Source organism: Phaenicophaeus curvirostris, chromosome 12 (assembly GCF_032191515.1).
Source record: "Phaenicophaeus curvirostris isolate KB17595 chromosome 12, BPBGC_Pcur_1.0, whole genome shotgun sequence".
Taxonomy (NCBI): domain Eukaryota; kingdom Metazoa; phylum Chordata; class Aves; order Cuculiformes; family Cuculidae; genus Phaenicophaeus; species Phaenicophaeus curvirostris.
The window spans coordinates 4374488-4396539 of record NC_091403.1 but is presented as its reverse complement, the minus strand read 5'-3'; the positions used below and the strand labels follow the sequence as shown (position 1 = coordinate 4396539).

The 22052-nt window shown below is 44.9% G+C and overlaps 1 protein-coding gene across 1 annotated transcript in view; it reads right to left on the bottom strand.

Annotated features, from left to right (window-relative positions):
• Positions 1-21793, bottom strand: part of GNB5 (G protein subunit beta 5) — a 29455-nt gene extending 7662 nt beyond the window's left edge. The window contains exons 1-8 of the mRNA XM_069866364.1: positions 21693-21793; positions 19588-19731; positions 13840-13951; positions 10254-10390; positions 8197-8238; positions 7357-7433; positions 5727-5859; positions 1973-2116 (exon numbers count right to left, since the gene is read on the bottom strand). Coding sequence (XP_069722465.1) covers positions 1973-2116; positions 5727-5859; positions 7357-7433; positions 8197-8238; positions 10254-10390; positions 13840-13951; positions 19588-19713 — 771 coding nt within the window. The 5' untranslated portion in view covers positions 19714-19731; positions 21693-21793. The remainder of the gene's footprint in view (positions 1-1972; positions 2117-5726; positions 5860-7356; positions 7434-8196; positions 8239-10253; positions 10391-13839; positions 13952-19587; positions 19732-21692) is intronic.
• Between the last annotated feature and the right edge of the window lie 259 nt (positions 21794-22052).

Here is a 22052-nt window from a genome sequence, read left to right as displayed (position 1 = left end):
GTTTTTCACTAATTATGTCATTACTTAAAAGAGGTAATGTTCCTTTGTACCAACTTGTGGTTTCTGTGCAGGGGAAACCAAATAGGACAGAGGGTATTTTGGACTCAGCATATTTCCGTCTCGAGCCCCACCACAGCCCAAGCCCAGCCCTTTCTATTGCTTCCATGTGCACTGTTCTCACTGACCTCTCTGGGGGCAACACCAATCCGACAAGCTAGTGCTTTGACTCCTATGGGTTTGAAGGAGAAACCAGCTACCACCTACAGAGAAATGGCACCCCTGAGTGTTATCCAACTCACCCCAAGGAGCGTCACTCAGAGGGCACTGAGCACAAGAGCCCAGGATGCAGCCCTGAGCTCACCCAGGAGGGCTGCGATTTCCAGTTAAGTTGTTGAACATAACAGCACGCAATCTACACACCGATGGCTCGATACTGCTGTGTTACACACACAACACATGGGGAGTTTCTCTGTGGCACCACACCTTCAGGTTCCACTGCTTTGGCTACACCTGTGCTGATGTGATATGAAGCAGACACTTCACTGAAGTATTTTGCATGTGATTAATTAAGCGAGTCCCTGTGAGCATGGACGTGCCCAAGCTACTACATCAACACAAGTATAACATATTCTTTTAGCAGTACCATAGCTGCTTGTGATTCTTTGCCCTATAATAAGCCAAGCTGTTCCCAGGAATAACAAATCTGTCCTTTCTGGGAAGCAAGCTCGGTGACAGGAAAGCCCAGGAGGAGTAATGCATTTGGATGGAATTAGCTTTCAGTCACGCTTCAGAGCAGCTGTGCTAACAGCAGGCAAAGTGGACCAGTGCGCTGGGCTCTGCTCCTAATGGGCCAGCTAAATTTGATAAAAGAGCCATAAGAGAAACACTCCACGTTTACTGTGTAGGGATGGGACCATGACTCCGAGAAGTGGAATCCCCTTTCCACGGTCGGCATCTTCCAACACAATGGCTATTTCCACCAGCAAGCACAGAACCAGCCCTGAGCCAGCGCTGGTGGAGCTCAGAAACCGGGTACCTTCAGCAAAGTTACTGGTAGCAACCTGCCTCCAGTAAGAGCTCATCTCTCAGCTCCTGCCAGCTCTCACTTGCACACTTGATTTCTGATGTGGGCAAGACCAGGACCACTTGAAAAGGAGCTGAGCCTCAACCCACTCACCTTTCTGCCTTGCCTGCCTCACTGCGAGGCTTGGCTGCCCAGGAACAGTGATACCTCAGCAGCACAAGATCTGGATGATTTCCCAGATACTTTCCCAGACCAGTCCTCCAGCCCTAGCAAGGGCCATGCTCCTCTGGGCCAGGACAGGGAGCAGGCAGTGTTCAACTGACGAAGGGCCTTTAAATGCTTCTCCTACCGCTGGAAGGCACAGGGAACTCAGCAATGGCTTTAGATGTGGCCACACCTCACCTCCCTGCTTCAACTTGTAGGAGCGTTTAGCCAGCACCCAAGCCACCCCTTGGCTTCTGGGGAGCGGCCGAGAGACACAGTGGCACGCGCGTTCTGTGCAGCCCCACTGCAGCCATCTGGCACAACCCGTCTGGCTCCAGAGAGCTGGCCACAAGAAAGAAGCCAGACGTGGGAGGTTGTCTTCTATGCTGTGCTCCTATCCACAGGGGCTCACACCTCCACTGTGGTACAAGCTCGTTGCTCTAATTCTGAGCCTTTCCCTTCCCGGGACAGGCGTTGTTTTGATCTCAGGCTGGATTGCTTTGGTGTGGGGTGGAATTTGCTAAGTAAGCAGAACTGCAGTCAGACTGGCTGGGTGGGTTTGACCCCACAGTCAGGGGTTTAATTTGCTCCAGCTTGGAAAATGTGCTTGCAATGAGTGGATTGCACTGGGGCTTCCAACTCATACTCCAGCACTCTGTCAATAAGATAAGAAACTTCTTGCTTTACTGCCTTTTCCCTTCCATATTTCTTAATTTTATTTTATGATAGGAAGCTCCTGCTTACCCCAGAGACAAACGTATTTCCCGTTTCAGAAGGGGCCAGGTCCAAGCATAGGACATCAGCTCCGTGACCATGGAAACTCTGTAGAAGCTGCCCACTCTCAACATCCCACAGAGCACAAGTTCCATCTCCACTTGCTGTCAGGATCTATAGGATGTGGTAAGAAGAGTCACAACAGAGAAATCAGCAGATGAACATCAAGCTCACAAAGAAACAGCTGTCATCCTATATGTATACCAATAAAACCCCTAATTCAAAGACATATTATCAAAGCCATAAAAACAATGTGAATTTAAGTACAGTTTGTGTTTTTTCTTTTCAAGGAAAGAAGTTACAATGGAAAGGAGGGCTGTACTGACACAGCTGCACCTACCTGCATGGTGTTTCAATAATGTCAGTTTTGTGCAGTGGGGTTTGGAGGACTGATGGCAGTAAGGATTTGATGGCATTTGCATACCCTCCAAAAAGGAGGTAGAACCAGACTGGTATTCCTGTCTGCTCCTGCATTTAACCCCACCCATAGTTAGGCTGCTGTAATTCAGCCCAGGTAGAGAAAAGAACTGTTGGAGTTAAGTATACCTGTTTAACTCTAAATTTTATTTCTGCTTGAAATAGCCAGGTTAAACCTAATTAATTTGGCTTAAGACATGGATTTTCTGAAAGGGAAGTAAGCCTGTCTAGACAGTTGTTTGATAAGTCCATCACCTCTCACTTGTCTAAAACCATTTGTGTGTGAAAGGGCTTGAGCACACATTGACCGAACATAGCTCTCTCAGCTCCCCTCATCTGCTACAGCGCTTGTAGAGAGCACATGTGATCAGTGCTTGTTATTGTGGCTAAATCCTGACGATGCTCAATTGTTCAAAATTTCCCCTTGGCACTCGAAGCTGTTATGCAATCACAAATTCTGTAGGTTGAAAGGGGCCCTGTGCATCGGCGTGGAAGGCAGCAGGGATGAATCTAGGAGGGCTCTCCACCTTGTACACAGGATTTTCTCATAGTCAGTGAGGAAACACAAGGAATCCCAGTGCGTAGTTAGAAGTCAAAAAGAAAATACTCTTCAAGAAGAAAAAGATCATGAAACCGTTCACTGAGTCGCATAAAGGTTAAACACTGAACATGTTTGACAGATGCTCCAGAAACTCCTCCCATAAACAGAGGTCTGCAAGGCTGCAGAACAGACTGTTCCGAACCCTGCAGTAGAGAGACGCTAATACTCCGAGATGATAATAGCAGAAGTCCTGACCTGTCTTTCTGGACAGCTTCTGAGCCTAGATCAATGCACTCCTCTGTTCCGAGGAACATTTGTACTCGGATGAGGAATGAAGACTTGGAGCTCTGAGGATTTGGTCTTGTAATAATGTGTAAGAAAGAGATGAGGGAACCAGGAGTAGCTGAAGGTGTAAGAGAGGGCTCTACTGGCAGCCCAGAGCTCCCGTTAATGCTTGAGGAGAAAGGTTATGGGAGAAAGTTCAGGGTATTGCTGTTAAAAAAAACCAAACCCTAAACATAAACCAACATCCCCAAATCCAAACCAAAAAGGGAATTAAACCCCTTTGCTATTAGGCTCTGCTACACTCCCCACGTGGCTCTAGCAGCGCTGGATGGGGCAGGGACAGCAGGGACGCCAGCAGCACACACACCAGGGCTGGGAACAGAGGTGAAGGCAGAGAGGCCACCCTCACCTCTGCCTCCTCCGCCGTAGCCATGGGCCTCATCCTGCTTCCCAGCCCTGCCGCACTGGGAGTAGGGCTGCCTGCCCAATGCAAAACACTTGAGATCCCAATTAATTGTTGCTATTAATACACATGGAGCATCGTCACGTGGTGGGGGAGCATTATCACACACAGAACTGCAGATACCTAATTTAGGAAGCGAGGCTCCCTGGCTCTCTGTGTGCAGAAGTGGGGGAGGTTCTCTCTGGCAAGACTGCTGTTGGGCACCGAGGAGAAGCCATGCAGCTCAGAACTTGCCTTGGCCCACGGTGGGAATGTGACAAGACGCAAGGATGGGACCCCCTCTTTCTGCACTCACACAGCATGAGAGGGGCTTTAAATTAACGATAGACCACCCTCAGATCTCCTTTTTTTTTCCACTGCCCTACCAGACGCTCATGAGCGCTCCAACTCCTAACTCCTACCCTGTCTTTCATTCCTCTGAGGGAAAAACCGAGCTGTCATTTAAGAGAGCAGCCAAGGCAAAGCAGCACAGCAGTGGTGCATTCACAAGGCATTCACTGCACCCAGCAGCGGGTGCTCGGTGCTGCAGGTGCACTGGGTTGGGGGACACCTTCAAAACATGCTTGAACTGCTCCAGGACAGGTACCGCAGCCCTCGGTGACACGAGCTGGGAGAATGTCGCAGCTCTGCACACAGCTGAGAAAGCTCCTTTGTCTCAATAATAACATGAAGTGCTATAAATGATCACTTATAGGCCTACCAATCACTCAATATAAAGTACATAACCCACTGTGGTACTATTTAACAACAGTAACACATCATCTTCAACATCAATGCAGTTTGCTGTATTTAATATGGATAAGAAAGACCCAACTTTTCTTTCTTTTTTTATTAAGAAAAATAAAGAACCGTTTTTTTCTCTTCATAGGATTTAATCACTTTGCATATAGGCATGGACAAGAAAAAAGAATACTGGTTTTCTATCTCATCAAAAACATTTAACTTAATTTAGGCTGCTCTAATTATACAAGGCTCCTGCACAGTAAGGTCAGGACTAAGCAAGCCTGAGCACTGGGTTCTTCCACCACTTGTTTCCATGGCAATGGACTTTAATTAGCACCTCAGAGTCACTACAGAAACCATAGAATCAACAAACAACAACAAACTCTTGGTACATCTTATGTCCTGAAATGGAAGAAGTGAGAGCTGATATTTCCTTCAGAAGAGCTCCAAATATCTGGAAGAAGGGGACAAAGTATTCCCTTTCCAGTAGTTCTGCTGACGCAGATAGCAATGAAAATGCTCCTTTCTGCCACATATTTTGCTGCAGAGCTGCACTGAGCACAGCTTCAATTAAATTAAAAACCCAGAGAGGACAAGAGGATTACCCTGGCTCCTTTCATCATCTTTCGTGTACCTGGAGAAAGAGATCTTTGAGATATTGGCTACAGCGGAAGGCTGGCTCAGTCTCAGAAGATCTGCATTTAGTTCCTGGCTTTGCCATCGTCTCCCACTGTGGGCCTCTCTGCTCAAAGCCCGCGGCTGCAAGATGGGGACGGCATCACTCCTTCCTCCCACGGGAATGCCCCACTGCATGTAGTGACAACAGGGCTGGCCCTGTGGGACCATCCTCAAGCTCAAATCCTTCCCTTGTTACAAACGAAAAATACTAAGAACGAAAGCAAAAGCAAAGTTGGCTGGATGTCCAGGACAAAGCAGGCAAACAACCCAGTCTCCATCAGCTTGCATAGCACATACCCAACCTAGTCCTGGCCAAACCGGGGTTTTAACTATTTGCACTAGTTTGAGCTCCTGAAAGCGCAGGCCAGCACAGACCCAGGAGCAGAGAACACACAGGTATCAGCAAGCACCTTCTGCAGAAGCTACAGGTCTGTGCAGGGCGCAGGCACGGCAGCCTGGCCACGGACCACCAGCATTTCTTTACAGCATCTTCACCGCAGCCCCTGAACGGGGCAGAACGTGGCCCTGGGTGCAAGGAAGGTTACTTGCATCACGTCCGAGTGCAGGTCGTGTTAGGTGTTGCTTGACAGCGAGCAACGAGTAGGGAATGCATTTACCTGCATGTCTGAGTTAGTGAAGCTGCAGGCAGACAAGTAGTTTGTGTGCATGGCAACTGATTTCTTCTTTGCAGCCATATTTTCATTTTTGTCAAATGTCAGAGGGTACACAGAACACTTGTTGTCCAGGCCGCTAAAGAAAAGTAATAATAGCAATAACAGAGAGAGAAGAACTGGTTAAAACTGCAATGACAAAAGGCGAGTGATGATAAGAAGGAAACCACCTGTCAGTGCTGTGCTGCCAAACCCTTACAAGTACCGACTTCCCTGTATTGTGCTGGCCGGGATCTCCCTGTGCAGGGAAGCCCCAGCTGCCTCACCAAGCTGCCTGCTTTACAGAACTCGAACAGCTGCGCCTCAGTATTTTTTACCCTCACGGAGTTTATAAATGGCACGGAACAAAACCTCATGAAAGCATAAGCTGGGAGGTGACATAGCAGTCACCTCAGGGTTAATATTTCACATACAGCCCAACTGCTATTTTTCTGTTGACATCCCTCATTGCGAGGAGCGGCATTTAAGCATCGTTATTCACCTTAATAAATGTGACCTGACTCCTATGAAAGAAAGAACATAGCAAGCCGTGGGTGTGAAGAACGGGGCTTTTATAAGAGCTTGCAAGAAAGGTAACAGAAGCACTGACTTCTGTAGCTGGTGTGCTTCTCCTGGGCAGTTGCACCAGTTAAGCTGTGCCTCCCAGGCCAGAGGTGGGACTGTTTTCTACAGGGTATGACTTGGGTCTCATCCTTTTCTAGAGCCGTGGTCGATCTGCCCCATCCTCATCCCTGGGATCCCAGCACACCACCAGGTGTTGGTTCTGTGCCTTATGTTACATGCACAGTGCTTAACTGACAGCACAACAGAAATGCAGAATTAAGTAGTACAACACATAGACGCCCTCCCTGTCTCTCCTACAAGTGTGAAGACAGAGCTTTCTTGCTATTCTTTGAGTTTCAGTCAAAAATCTAGTTTTCACCACACACATTTATGGAGTCTGTCTGTCTTAGTCTGCTGCTTTCTAGATTTGCAAGCTGCACAGTGAAGTCTCCTTTTGTTCCCTTCTCTTGCCCCACGCTTGCTTTGTCTGATCCACCTAGTTCTTTTTTAAAAGACATTTTGACAACATCCCATCTCTTTGTTTTCTACCCTGCATAAACTCGGGTTTTCAAGCCCAAGCCCTCAGGAAAACTTGGAGATTATCAAGGATGGGGTTACTTCTCTCCACCCCATTTTGGCAAGATCTATTCATGTGCTGGTAATCATTAAGGACTAACCATCTCTACTTCGTAGAAGAAAGACTGCAAAGTAAGAACAGAGCTAAACCCACTCTCCCTTATAAGATATATCCAACACGCAACCAAACTAGAACAGAGGAGTTGCATGCATGCAGAATTCCTAACCCATGATATAAATGCTGAAAGAGGATTATTTTCCATGCTTACACAACAAATGCTATTGCACTGAAGTCAGTGGAGATAATGTGTACGAGCCATTATGGGAACAGAATCAGAGGCACTCAACATAGTCTCCCACCCATAATAGAGGCACGCGAACTTCTAGCTGGAGGCACCAGGACACCACTATAAACCAAGTTTCTCTGTGTAAGCAGCTCTGGGAACTGGGAACTTACCCGCAAGCAATGGCACATCCAGACGGGGCATACGCACAAGCCATCACCCAAGTACATGGCATCGTCACTGCATGTTCCTGAAACACAACATCTCTTTAAACTGGGATGTCACTGTTTCTCTAGTCAGTGCAAGAAAAACAGTGCAAAGTCGTAAGTTCAGTATTTCTGTGGGACACTCGTAGAGTCCATCAAAGGTGCAGGTGTATCCCCCAGCCACAACTCACATGCAAGGCTGGGACAATCCTTAACTGCAGAACCCAGCAGAGCAGTAGGAGGATGGCTTAGTCCCTCCTTGACACTTTCCACCTTATTCACGAGACTCAAACTGATCACAGAACATGTTTTATTTGGGTTACTGAGAGCTGCAAAAGGTCTCCACTGATGCAAGTGTAAAAGCGAGTTACAAACAAGCTGGTTTTTATCACCTGCGTGGAGCAGGGTGCTGCAAGGCATACCTGGCAGGGCTTGGAGGAGCAGGGGCACCATTTCACAGCTAATGCTGAAGCATCCCAGGTGATCACACACAGCACCTGGTACAGAGGTTACCCACAGAGGGCCTCTGTTTTGCTGGCTGGGCTCTGCCCACAGCTGGGAATCCTCCCTGTCAGCAAAGAGCCTCCCGCTGGAGACAACTACAAACCCCAGTGCTGACAGGGATTTCGCTGAGAAACAGGTCAAGCGATGTGGTTTGCCCTGAGCCCCTTGGTTTGAGGTGCTGGTGGAGATTTGCATGTTATCCCATCATCCTGCTGCCTCCCGTGAGCCCTTCAGCCCTCCGTCTTATCCCACTGCCATTTGCTCTATGCAGAGAAATCTGACTTTTGCTGAAGTTTTGCTTACCTTGTTGGTAGTGAAGGAATCCCACACAATCACCTTTCCATCCTAAATGAAAGCACACAAACAGAGAGAGGAATTTAGGCATTACAGAGACATGGCTGTCAGCCTACTTCCCAGATTTGGGGAAAACTGCTGCCCATTTCCATCCCCCAGTCTGTTATGTAAAGAAATTTTTGTCTCCACTTTCACAACAGCACAACGGTCACAGTGAAGCACCGAAGAGACACTCTGAAGTAGTGCAAGTTGTGTCTTTCAGCAGAAGAAAAGCATATCTCCTCCTCACTGAGATGACTGATGTTGGCTTAAAAGACCAATTTTTTCATTCCCCTCCTCCCTCACTGCCCCTTTTAGTGGGTTTATGAGAACTCTCACTTGCAGCACACGCCATGGACAGGACCATCTTCCCAGGAAACTGCCCCTAGTGAGCCCTCACTTGCCTCCTTTCAGACATGATGTGTTTCTCCTGGTCTGTAACCACCACCTACAAATCCAGTCACCTCTCCCAGGTGATACCTGTCAGTGGCTTAGTGGCCTTACAAATACAAGAGACGACCTGCATTGCAAATCATTTACCGAGCTGGCAGCACTCATGGGGACTGTTTATGGACATTGCAATGTTTATTCATCTTCCCTTTCCTGTCTTTTCCTGGTTTCCCCTTTACTTCTCACTACACTTACTTAACCTTCAATTATCCATTGATACAATCTGCTAAATAGCCATTGTAAGAACACTCCACAGGGAGCAACTCAGTGCATGCCAGCTCCTTTGCCTTATGCATATAATATTGTTATCCTCCCTGTATCATGAAAGCAAAATGTTTATTACTGAACTACAATTGTTGCTGCATCTGGATTCATGAATAGAGTAAAAAGTGCAAAAATGCATTACAATTTGCCTGTTCGGGTTTCTGATCCACACACTAACATCTGAACCCCTTAAAGAATATGACATGCATTATTTAAAATCATTCTCTTTGCTGAGATCACCATGAATGGTAAAAACTCACAGCAACTGAAGGTGGCTTGCAATGCAGATTGCCTATTTTTATCTCTCAAGTGAGACCCCTGACAGATTTCATGTAGGTCAATGAACAGCTGTGAGATGCAACAAGCTCACTCACTGCCATACTGGGCTCAGGATGAACCAGGGGATCTAGAAAGTAATTATCTCATTACCTCCTCCAGCTCATGAGACTGGGCTCGAGCAGGTGGTAGGATTGCTTCCCAAAATGCCCAGCTAAATGCAGTAATTTTGGCAGGATGTTAGAGGCTTTCAAGGCTGCACCAATCATAAAGACTGCAGAAGAAATTTCTGCGCATGGAAATCTCTAGAAGAATCAGCATTTCTTCCCTTGCCATTTCTCTGATGACATAAACTGAAACAGTTACTAAATATTTTACCATTAAGAATAAATAAGTAGAATTGGCCTCAGATGAGTTCTCTCTGTTTTCTATTGTAGTAGACAGTGTGGGGAAAAGCTGTATATGACTGAACAAGAAATATTTAAGATATTAGCTACAACAGATGTAGTGATGATTAGAAACCTGGATTTGTGTTCCCTCGGGGTTGTTCAGCCTAGAGAAGAGAAGGCTGCGAGGAAACCTTACAGAAGCCTTCCAGTACTTAAAGGGGGCCTCCCTTCTTTATCAGGGAGTGCAGGAATAGAATGAGGGGAAATGGTTTTAAGCTGAAAGAGGGGAAATTTAGATTAGACATGAGGAAGAAATTTTTTACTTTGAGGGTGGTGAGGCACTCAAACAGGTTGCCCAGAGAAGTCGTGGCTGCCCCATTCCTGGAGGTGTTCAAGACCAGGTTGGATGGGGCTTCGAGCAACCTGATCTAGTGGGAGGTGTCCCTGCCCATGGCAAAGGGTTGAAACTGAATGGGCTTTGAGGTCCCTTCCAACTCAAACTATTCTATGAGTACAGTGCCAATGAACTGCTTTAAGCCCATCTTGGAGAACATTTACAGCATGTACAGGTATCATCTGCAAAGAGTAGCACAGAGATTTTTATAGTGCCCAACAGCAGCTTTGAAAAACATCTGCCCAACACCGTACCTGGGAAGAGCTCACAATTCTTCTCTTGTCTTTGCACCAGTCCATACAGAGAACTTTATTCCCATGGCCCTTCAGGGTCCTCCTGGTCTTCATCACAAACTGGCCCAGCGCCTCCACTCGTTCTGCCACCTGATGAACTGCAAACAGCTGACAGTTAGAAAGCCCGGCATCAAAGCTCGCAAACATCTATGCTTATGAGTAATGTCATTTAGAGGAATTAACCCATGAAGTTGGAGTCTATGGTAGAAGCCAACAAACTCTGCTTCAGAGCTGGCAGGTGGTAAAAGCAAGGTGGGCGGCATGTGAACATATTCACCAGATAAAGAAAAGGATGAATTTACTCAGGGTTTGAATTCCAGGACTGAGGCAGCTGAAGCTCTGGCAGAACAAAACCCAATTATAACTGGAAAACAGATTACCCCCTTGCCCCTTCTTAGTGGGAAATCCTCAGTCTAACTGAGACTTGCACATGCCTCAAGGTACTTGGCAGAAGTGAAGGCCACTACCGGGTCTTGGAGGAAAAATCATACAAATGAAGGGGGTAAGCATCAAACCTCCAATGTTTCAATGGTAAAACATTTGTTCTGGATGTGCGACTCGAGCCACAGTCGGCTCTCAGGACCACAGTGGTGGTGCAGGGTGATACAGGTACTAGCTGCTGGTGCTAGAGATTTCTCCTCTGGCCAGAGGAGCACTAGGGGCCAAGACTTCTACGGGAAAGAGAAACAGAGAGGGCAAGCAAGCAGCTTTCCTGAGTAGCATCCTTCAGCGGAGATCAGGTAAGTGGACAACGCCTGACTCAAACCCTTTGAAAGCAAAGTAGAAGCTCACGCGCTTTAGTGAGTTGGTGGAGGAAATCTTAAGTTTTTCAATGCCATGCCAGAGGCTGAGCTCCACGTCCCCCCTGGCAAGTGATTGCTCTGGAGCTGCACTGCTGCTTCACCCTTCATCACTCTCCTAGAGCTGCAAAGAAGCTCGCTGCTAGGAAGGGCTGTCACAGCGAAAGAGTAGGCATCCTCACCTTTGAGCTCATTCCCTGGCACAGGGTCAGGGGAGCAATTTCTGCCCAAGGCAGAGACTGATTTTTAGTGGATTAACTTCTCAGGAGCTGTCTTTCAAAACCACCAGCCCCACAGGCTGTGCCAGAATAATGTTCTCGGCTGAAATCTCTGCTCAACCAGCCTCACCTAGCCAGGGGACAAGTGCTGCCCACTGTTCCTGACAATTTGTCTGCACCAACTCTTAACAGGAGGTCAGGAGCAAGCTTCTGAGAAAGTACCATATAAACCTACTGAGGAAAAGATACATTTCCTCCTACTGTTGCCCACGGAAACGTGCCAAATGATCCAATCAAAAGACACGAAAACACAGGACAGGCAGCTGGAAAGATGCTTGTGTTGAGAACATATCTAAAATAACAAACGTTTCACAGACAATGGGCAAAGAGCTTCCATTATGTCAATACAGCCCAGACTCTGTGGAATTGTCTGGTTTAGCCCTACTGATTCTCTGAGGACGCTTATCTCCAACCACAGCCATAACAATCCTGCACCTGCCTAGCACAGGTTTTAGAGTCAGATAATTATTTGAAAACTTCTCCAGTATTGTTTCAAGATAGTTGAAAATTATGAACTCAGGCAAGTAGATCAGCTAAAGCCAATAAGTACCTTGAGTGGTTTTACAAAGGTCCAGATAAAATAGGCTATTTTTCTAAAATGCATCGTTTGGCCTGAACAGGAGATGCAGATACTATTGGGTCTTTGATCATTTCTGTGCTAGAATTCCGTTGGTTTTAATGGTCTCTTCTAGCCTTAAAAATTTATGGATTGCATGCGCAGAACAAACTGTTTTATCTACACCTAAAATCTGAAGGGATAGAATTGAATCTTTAAAATTGCAAGACTGCAAATCAAATACACGCTTGCTATTTCCTTTTTCTATACAATTTTTGAGAGCTGCTGTTCAAAAACCAGTTGAAAAATAAGTACAATCGTGGTTCAGCCAGCTGTTTGTTTTGGGAACCGTAGAGGGAAAGTCATGATCAGAGCAAAAAAATGCAAAAGAGACAATTTTAGAATAGAGGGGAAAAAAAAAAAAGGAGGAGATGCTTTATTCCGAAACTTACTGTCTTCATGCAAATAGTTCTTGGGGATAATTTAAGTGCAAAAAAGCTTTGATAATGAATCGTTGACATACAATATCACCAGGGATGATTGTTCTACAGCTGCATAAGACTTTTGTCTTAAAAAGCCACATCATGGCTATGCAAACATAACCTTCCAGCCTAAGCTTACAGATTTTACATGTGACAAAGGTAAATATCCTATGACTATCAATGAAATGCACAGTTAGGGTATCACTGCATTCACAGGGAAAACTTCGTGAGCAAAAATTGATTCAAGCATATGCCTAAGAGGTCTGTTAAACAGAGGCCCCACCACTCACGATACAGAAATTGCACTGTGAGAATATGATGATTTATGATAATGTTTCTGTAATGAGGCCATCTCCATTTGTTTAAGGGTTCCTGCAAACAGGAGGCTCATATAACACACGACTGTCTATTTTAGACAAGAAAATGCCCTATTTACTCCACAAAAACAAATAATCTTTCCCCACCTGAAATTTAAGAATGTTTGCCAGTCCCTCAGCTGTACAAAACCACTAAGACACAGGCTCAGATTCCTCTCCAACATTTAAGGCATCAAAACAGCTCAAATAAAAGTTTTAACGCCCTGCTAGTATTTCTAATAAAGCGAGGTATATTATTTCAGGGGCATACAGTAATTTACATGTTTTTCTCAAAAAAAAAACCCCACTCTGCAATACATTATGTCATTGTAATTCTAAAAATGAAATGATGAAAACAAAAGGATTTTTATATCTCAGGTCAGATATATAAGTACCTATTTGAGAAGCGTCATAAAACAAGGTTAATGGTTGGGGTTTTTTTTCATGGGTAGGTTGTTTTTTTTTCCTGGAAGGAAGGTAGGTTTGAAATCTCCTGTGTTAATTCTGTTCCATTTACCATGGATCTTAAAATTGCAGTAATACCGGTGAGCTGACAGCTCACCCTGCACCTCTGAATCACTGTTAGATAGCTGCAAGTTGTTTCCTTGGGGGAAAAGGGTGGATAAGGAGCTGGTTTGGGTTCCTTTTTCTTCTCTTTTTTAAGCCTTTCCACCTTAAAAGCAAATTCCCACCGGCTTGCACAGGGTTTAACCTCCCAAACGCTGCGATGCGCCTTAAAACCACGCAAAGCAATCGCCCCGTGGGGGATGTTTCACGCTCTCTTTCCATCCCTGCATCCCCCTGAGGGCTAAAAGCAGCTCAGGGGCAGCTGGGGAGCAGGGACCCGGGGCGGTGCGAGGGCTGCGGGGCGGCGCGTGGACCAGGATCGCCTGCATCCCAGCCGCATCCCAGTTATCCCGGCGCTGTCCGAGCTCCAGCAAACGCCAAATGAAAACAAAACAAACCGCCTGTCCTCACAGCAACCCCCCCGGCTTCCAGCTACGCCTTTTCGGGGCACGGTTTCGCGTTTTTCCCCCTCTTTTTGCGCCCCCCCCCCCCCCGCCCTTCGACTCACGCTCCACATCGTGCAGCTTGGCTCGCTCCTCCTCCAGTTTGCCCTTGAGGGTCTCGGCTTCGTTTTTCAGCGATGCCAACGTCTCGTTCTCGTGCAGCCCTTCGGTTGCCATCTTTGCAAAGGAAGCAGGGAAAGAGAGAGGCGAGATGAGAACGGGAGGGAGGGAGGAGTTTGCTCGCCCGGCTCTCAGGGATGCTGCCGAGCCTCCTGCTGCCTCAGCAACCGAGCCGGGCCGGGCTCCCCCCCTCCCCCACCCTCTGTGAGTCTGAGAGTCTCCCCATGCTGACGTCCAGGGTCGGGAAGGATGCTCCTCCAAGGCCTGTGTGCAACCAGCACCTTGAAAGGAAGGAATAAGTCATTATGTTAAGGGAATAAATTAGCTTAAGCAACAATAAGAATCAAATCTTGGCTAGCTTGCAGTAAGAAAGAAGGGGATTGTAACAGGAGTTTATAGAATCATGGAATCACCAGGTTGGAAGAGACCCACCGGATCATCGAGTCCAACCATTCCCATCAAACACTAACCCATGCCCCTTAGCACCTTGTCCACCCGTCCCTTAAACCCCTCCAGGGAAGGGGACTCAACCACCTCCCTGGGCAGCCTCTGCCAGGGACCAATCACCCTTTCTGTGAGAATTTTTTCCTAATGTCCACTCTGACTCTCCTCTGGCGGAGCTTGAGGCCATTCCCTCTCGTCCTGTTCCCTGTCCCCTGGGAGAAGAGCCCAGCTCCCTCCTCTCCACAACCTCCTTTCAGGGAGTTGTAGAGAGCAATGAGGTCTCCCCTCAGCCTCCTCTTCTCCAGGCTAAACCCCCCCAGCTCTCTCAATCATCTAATTCCAGCTGCTGGAGGGTGGCAGGGGAGGCTGAGCCCAAGCTGCCTGCCTGGAGGCCCGCGGGAGGCCGGCTGGTGCTGCACGGGGCTGGGAAAAGGCTGCTGGCTCCCAGGGCTGTTTTTCCAGGCAGTGTCTTAGGCTGATGCCATAAAAAGCCAAACTCAATAATCAAGGCCAATTTGATTATTATGCAGGTATCCTTTCAATAAAAGGCACTGGGGTGCATATGGGGTAACCCACCTGCTGTGTCCCACCATTGAGACTGGTTACGTGACTTTTACACTGGTTAAACATACATATTCATGTAGATTTCAGGAAATAGTAGTTAAACAGTTCCATGTTACATGTCCATTGGTTTTCCAGGAACTTATTATCGTACATTCTTGTATGCACATCAGTTTCTTTGTCTTCTGTTTGTCTTTATAATCTCCTTCCTCCGTGTCCTCTTGGTGAGCTCAGGTCTGTCCTTTGTTCTTGCTGGGGGACTGTCCTTTCAATACTTAATTTGTTCCTTGTTTCAACTACTAAACAAGCTCCTTCAAGTCCTTCCAAGACTTGATTTGTTCCTTGTTTCAACTAGTAAACAAGCTTCTTAGCTCTGAGAGTGATGAGGCTCTGGCCCAGGTTGCCCAGGGAAGCTGTGGCTGCCCCATCCCTGGAGGGGTTCCAGGCCAGGTTGGATGGGCCATTGGCAGCCTGATCTGGTGGGAGGTGTCCCTGCCCATGGCAGGGGGGTTGGAACTGGATGATCTTTAAGGTCCCTTCCAACCCAAACTACTCTATGATTCTATGACTCCCATTGTCTTCCTTTAGCCAGAAAATAGACGATCCAATGGCTATTGTTCAACCTGGAGATGTGCCAAGATCGGAAAGAGAGATAAGAAAATCCGTGTTTGCAGCTGTTGTTTAGGCTCTGGGCACATCCTGGTCACAGGGTAGGTACCAGAGAGGGGAGAAAAAAAAAAAAAAGTTCTTTTCCCACACTGCGCTTAGCAGTAGTGTCATTGTTGGGACTGGGATGCATGGGTAGAGCTGTCAAGCTCTTCACTGTCTGAAGGCTGAATTCCTGCCTTGCCCTGAACCCACGCTCGAGGTCTCTAAGTTAACAGATCTGCAGGGAGGAGTTGGGCTCCTTCGCTGGAGAGTGAAAGGCAGAGGATGTATTTCCAGCCTTCTCATTGTCCACAGAAACCGGTGTGGCCTAACCCCACTAAGCTGATGGCTACGTAGGCAACCCTGAACTTGACATTTTGAATCCTGACCTGAATCAATCCATTCACATGCAGTAGGACAGAAGAACAAGTAGGCAGCATGGATTTAATATACCGCTGGATCTAAGAACGCCCTCCAAAGCCCCTCAGAGCAAACAGCACATTTGAGATGCCTTCCAGCACACTGACAGTGCCAAGGAAATCAAAATTCAGTGTTTTTAGAGTGATACCAAAAGAACAAAAAAAGCATCTTTTAGCAGGAAAGTGACAGGAAGCATCTAGTGTGTTATCTTCATGTCTGAAAAATTAAACCTACTAAACTCAATAATGCAGCTGTGTCCCTAGGGAGTGGCAGGGAAGATTTTTGAAGAAGAAACTGCATTTTTGAAGGATTTTAATCTATAACAAATGCCCTAATTCTGACTCCTGGTAAGTGTGAAGGGGCCCAGAAGTTAAATCCAACAAAGACCAGAGGAAATTTCTTTGCCTTGGTAGGAATATGTCAGCTCTGAAGAATTTGGCTTAGATAACACCTGTATGTCAGATAATTGGCACAGTTCTAACAGTGAAAACCCCAGGCTTTCTTGCCTTATGGATGTGAATAGTCCCAGTGCCTTGGGGAATGAGATTGAAAAGTCTGCGAGAACAGCACAGAAGGTGAGGCCTTTGGGAACCATGCGTGTTCAGATCAATAGATGATGCTAGTCCCAAGATAGCAGGGATAAGCAGAGCCATGATGTGAAAGAGTAGCCTCTGCCACAGTGAGCTATAGAAGCATGGGATACATAATGTGTATTTCATCAGTTTGAATTTAAAGAAAAAGTACTAGCTCATCTGACCAGGCTGCTTAACTATGCATGTATTCATTAGCTAACCGTGCAAAAAACACAGGTTAAAGCTCCATTTGGGAGCTTTAAATAAAAATATGAACCAGGGCTGGATTAACTTAGAGGATAACATAGTACTAGGTCAACTAAAAATGTTACCATTCAGTAAATGATCAAGGCTTATGTTCCTTCCTTTTCATAAAATCTAACCATACTGAAGGCAATCTACTTTTAACGATGTATTAGCAATTGCTTAAAAAAAGTTGTTATAAGTAAATAATTTAACACAGTGTTAGAATTCGCTGTTAGGAAGGCATGTTCAGTCTGAAATGGCAGTTCAGTCAGCAGCGGTGGATAAAGTATAGGTCCTCTTAGTCTGGTCTCTGCTTTGAGATTCCCACTGCAGCAAGCTGACCCTTTGCTTCATATATTTTGAGGCTATTTTGAGTTAACCCCCCAAAGTATGCAGCCTTCTGTAAGGCATTATTTTACGGACCTGCTACAGAAACATTAATCAGCAAGAATTGTGACAGACCCAGTCATTACTGTAATCATAAACCTACCTTCCACACATGGCACATAGACCAGATTGTAGTGATGGGGATGCATGGAAGAAAGTTGGTACCATCACGTTAATAAGGACGCTGGGGAAAACAAAGGATCTAACCTTGTGTCACAAATTGTTGCCTGTCTCAAAGGTTAGGCCTTTAAAGTAAGTTTTCACTCTCACTAATTCACCAGCTGAGCTCTTTTAAAATTGTAAGCTCATTTATTAACACTTCTGTGGGCAGACTAAACCAGCAAACACTGAATTTCTACTGATTAGCACCAATCTCCAAAGCAGGAAAAACCCCAGAGGGAAAAGATTATTTTGTCTAAAAAGCAAATAATTGAAGTAGGATGATCTCAACACTGGGAATCGGCCATTTCTAATTATGTTATCCCTCAACATATGTTGGTTTTGGGGAAATCACTAGGACCTGCTGATAAAAATGCATGTGCGCATCTTCTGGACTGAAATTAGGAGTTGCATGTGCAAGTCAAGAAGTTGCAAAAGGATCAGCCAATTGTACACCATATTATGCACATGCATCCACAAACACATGCACAGGTGTGGCAAGGATATACTTTGCATTTTTATACAAGTCAAAGCATGCCCACAGCTCCAAAAAATCAATTCTAAAAAGGATACATTTTCCCTATCCATGTGTATTTTGGTGCCAGTGCAGAGAGCTTTCTATGTTCTACTAGTTTTTTAAATCTGTTACAAAATAAATATGAAGAAGCAAGCTGAAGCCAGATCTACCAAAGAGCCCAAGATCCTACTGCAGTGCAAATAGGAAGTTAACAGGCTGTTAGGTACTGACGCAATTCTTCCTGAAGTCTCAATCTGCTTCCACCTAGCAGCTGTTTCAGCTGGTAAAAGCCTAGCTTCCATAATGGGAATAATAAGGAGAAAGTTGCAGGAACTGTAAATAGCAAACAGCCAGTTTCCTGCAATTGCAGCGTGCATTTATCACGTCATACAAAAGTTTACCAGATAAATAGCTATTTATAGGCTGTTGGCCAAGAAAGACCTGATCAAAGCAGCAATTTCAAAGTCAGGAGAAGTAAATAAACCAGAAAGGGACTGTCTTTTGTCTTGCAGTCATTACATCTAAATTTCCTTCCAACAATGCAAAGTATGAGAATGTGCTGCATCAGCCAGTGAACTGTAGGTACTGCACCACCTACAACCACCGTATCAGTGCTCTCATCTGCCTCTTTTACAGTGTTTTGTAAACACAGCTAGTTAAAACCTTTCGGCATTCCTGCAGAGATCATATCATCCGACACTCACGTACAATAAACTATGGGACCCTACTCAGTCATGGCAGAGACCAGTTCTGGGGAAGAAACAGCGAAGGATGTCTTCTCCAACTGATAATACACAATAGTTCAGAGAGATAAAAATAAAACTACTCCAAGTTGGAGTATAATCAGGACACTTCTTAAGTTAACAAAAGGAGTTTTGGAGACTAGCTCTTCAGCAGCCACATAGGTTCATGACCTTAGTTTTATATTTAGTCTAAAACAATACCCACCATGACCTCTCTAGAACAGTGCCCCCTACTAGGAGTGTGGGATATCACCTCATCAGTCATTGCTGGAGATTAAAAAGCCTCCAACATCATCCCTTCTTGCAGGTATTGTGGCAGGACAGGCTGGTCAGTCTAGCAGGTTTGCTAGTCTCCCACATTACCAGCTCTGTGGTGACAGAAGACACTCCAGTGCTGTGCAGCCTTTTGCCACTTTATCCTCATTGTAGCTTCTTCCAGCTCTCACCTAAGTACCGCATATATAGCATACAAGACAACGTGGTCTCACTATGAAATGTGGGTCATGAAGAAGTTCTGACAGCACTTCACTTGTGTCTCATTTTTATTGAGCCAGACTAGATGAACTTCACATCGCCTAATCACTAGTGAATGAGTTTATTGCAATGATTTTGTCTTTTTTTTTGTTAAGTTCTGTTAAAGGTAATGGAAAACACTCAAGATCATAGGCCAAGCAGACTTGCACACGTATACCTCAGCACAGAGTTCACAGAGGCACGTAACGTCTGCACCGCTGAGGAATGCGATACCCTAAGGGAGAAAAGCTCATGGCTATTTTCCAGTCAAGAATCATAAAACACATCCTTGAACCCCAGGGCCATCTCTGTTGCTGGCTTGTGGAAACACCAGGTGTTTGCAGAGGTGTTTGCTTGGCAGTCTATAGGCATAGCAACACTTATTTGCTGTCCAGAAAAATCCAACGTAACAGACCATTAGTGCACCCAACCCCCGTTTTGTGCAGTCTTTCCACATTCTGGCCGACAAAATCAATAACGTACCATTTCCACACATAGTGAGCAGTAGCTGAGTTGTTCTGATTTGATGTAAACAGCCCTAAGGGGCTTCTCTTTGGAGCACTTGTCACATGGACCAAATACAACTGCTAAAAACGTCTGGTCACACATCTTTGCGGTTCGAAAGAGCTGAAAGAGAAAGAGAAAGAAAGAAAGAGTGCATTCCAGTCCAGTGTAAAGCTTCCCACTACTGCTCTGCCAGCTAATGCAGCTTAGATTGTATATAGGCATCTGTAGGCTGGATAATCTCTCCCTGTGACTAATCTCTCAAGCTTGATGAACTGTCACTACAAGCACGACAGTCACATGCTCTACAGATTATATTTTTACAAAGAAAAATAAAAAGCAAAATATATATTGTGTTATGACTGTGCATTGATTATACATCATCATAAGGCGCACTGTGCACATGGATTCATTACATGCAGGAAATTACTCTTAGTTTTTACTTAACTACTGTCAGCAGACAATAACCAGAAATGCGTAACAACAGCTGGATTTTTGAGAAATCTGCGCTAAGTAACAATTTATTTAATAGTCAATATTATGCATTATTTTTAAACCTGAAAAGATGACCTAGGACTTCATCAGCAGCTACAAAAATATTATGAACCATGTGCTGCTTGAACAGAAATTGATGCTTCAAGCACTGAAAGCTGGGTCATTATGAGCCCACTTTTATTCTCAAGCCAGGCATCTCTAGGATCAAAGTAATATCATCAACAGAGAATTAAAAAGTCAGAAATTAAAAAGTCTGACTTAAGAGTCAGAAAAACAAACAAGAATAATACGGTAGTGTCATCTTTCTCTATACATTTTTCATAGGGAAAAAAGGACTTTTGACCACTTCTAAAATGAAAGCTTTTAATATTATTTGGACACATACATAAATAATGAGTTTATGGTTAACAATTAGAAGAAGCTATTGCAAGAGACATTTAAGCAGAGCAAAAGAAATTCAATGAGCTATGGAGATTTAGGAATTTGTTGGGCTGGACGCGATACAAAAACCAAACCAAACTTTATTCTATGCACCTGCCTGCATTCTGCTGCTTATTCTTAAGCATTTCAGTGGCCTATTTGAAAAATGAGTTAATCAACTCAGAAATCCTGCCCAGACTCAAGTAAATAAAAGTTTTGCTGTTGTCTCCAGGATATGCATAACATGTGGAAAGCAATCCGTCCTGAAAGGAACACATTGATCTGAAATTACCATGGAGCTTTCAATCAGCCACACACAGCGAAGGAGGGTTAGTGTCCATTTGATGAAAAGCAACAAATATGCCCTGAAGTTTTTAATGCATTCTTCTGCAAGCAATAAGCCCAAGACCACAAGGTGCCATCCTTTCAGGAAGCTTCTCTGTGCTAGTATTGCTCATGGCTTTATTGTGATTACAGCTCCAGGGCTCAGTTCTGCTAGACTCTTAAAACCGGACATTCACAACTGAATAATTCATTATTCCTAGATTCCTAGAATCAGTGGGTCCCACTGAGGACAACTCAACAGATTTCTGTACTTGGTGTGAAGCTGCAAGAAGCCAGGCCAACAAGACTTTGGGAAGAAAAGCTTTCATTTCAGAAGAAGTGCAAAAAGAAGGTATTGTAAAGAAAAAGGCCACCTTATTTGAACAAAATATCATTACTGGATCTAGAGACCTTAGAAAGGGATCCACTAGGCTTGGAATAAATACTCTGAGCAGAACTAATCACTGATAAAGAGTGAGTATTTGCCAGAGTAAGTTACAGAGTGAATCATACGCACTATCAGGGTTTTACTTCAGGTGACATTATGACATATTACAAAATTTTGCTACAAGAGAAACCAACAAAACTTCTGAATTATTAAAAAGCAGTATTATAATGATAATGGTGGATTTGTCTATTATTTTATAAAGATATAAACTATTTAACCTAAACACGACTAAAAAGATTACAACTTTGCACTGTAGCCTGAGTTTTTAAACTTATTAGGTTTTTAAAGTTACAGCAGAGATCTTAAAATGGTAGCATGGTGAAACACTATAAATATGCTACTTACAGAGAAATTCTGTACAATTAATCTTGTTCATAAATTATCAAAAATTACTCACCTTTTCAAACAGCAAGAACCTAGAGATTCTCAAGATGGCTAAAGACACCGTGTGCAACTGCTAACGTAGAAAGACAACCTTCTTATTAAGTCTGCTTAAAGCGTATTTAAAGCTCAGCCTCTCTGGTTGTATCACCTCAGGTCAGTTATGTACTGATCATTATAGCTGAAAGGCTTTATTTTAACTGCCCTCTTTCAGGATATAGAATAAAGAACATAAACTATTAGATAAACTAGGTCGTACCTGCTTGATGCATACAGCAGCAATTTTTGGATGGTTTACAAATGTTAAAGTTTAAACATTCTGGGGAGGTGACTGACAACTGATTTTTCTAACTATCAGTTGACATTCTGATGAATA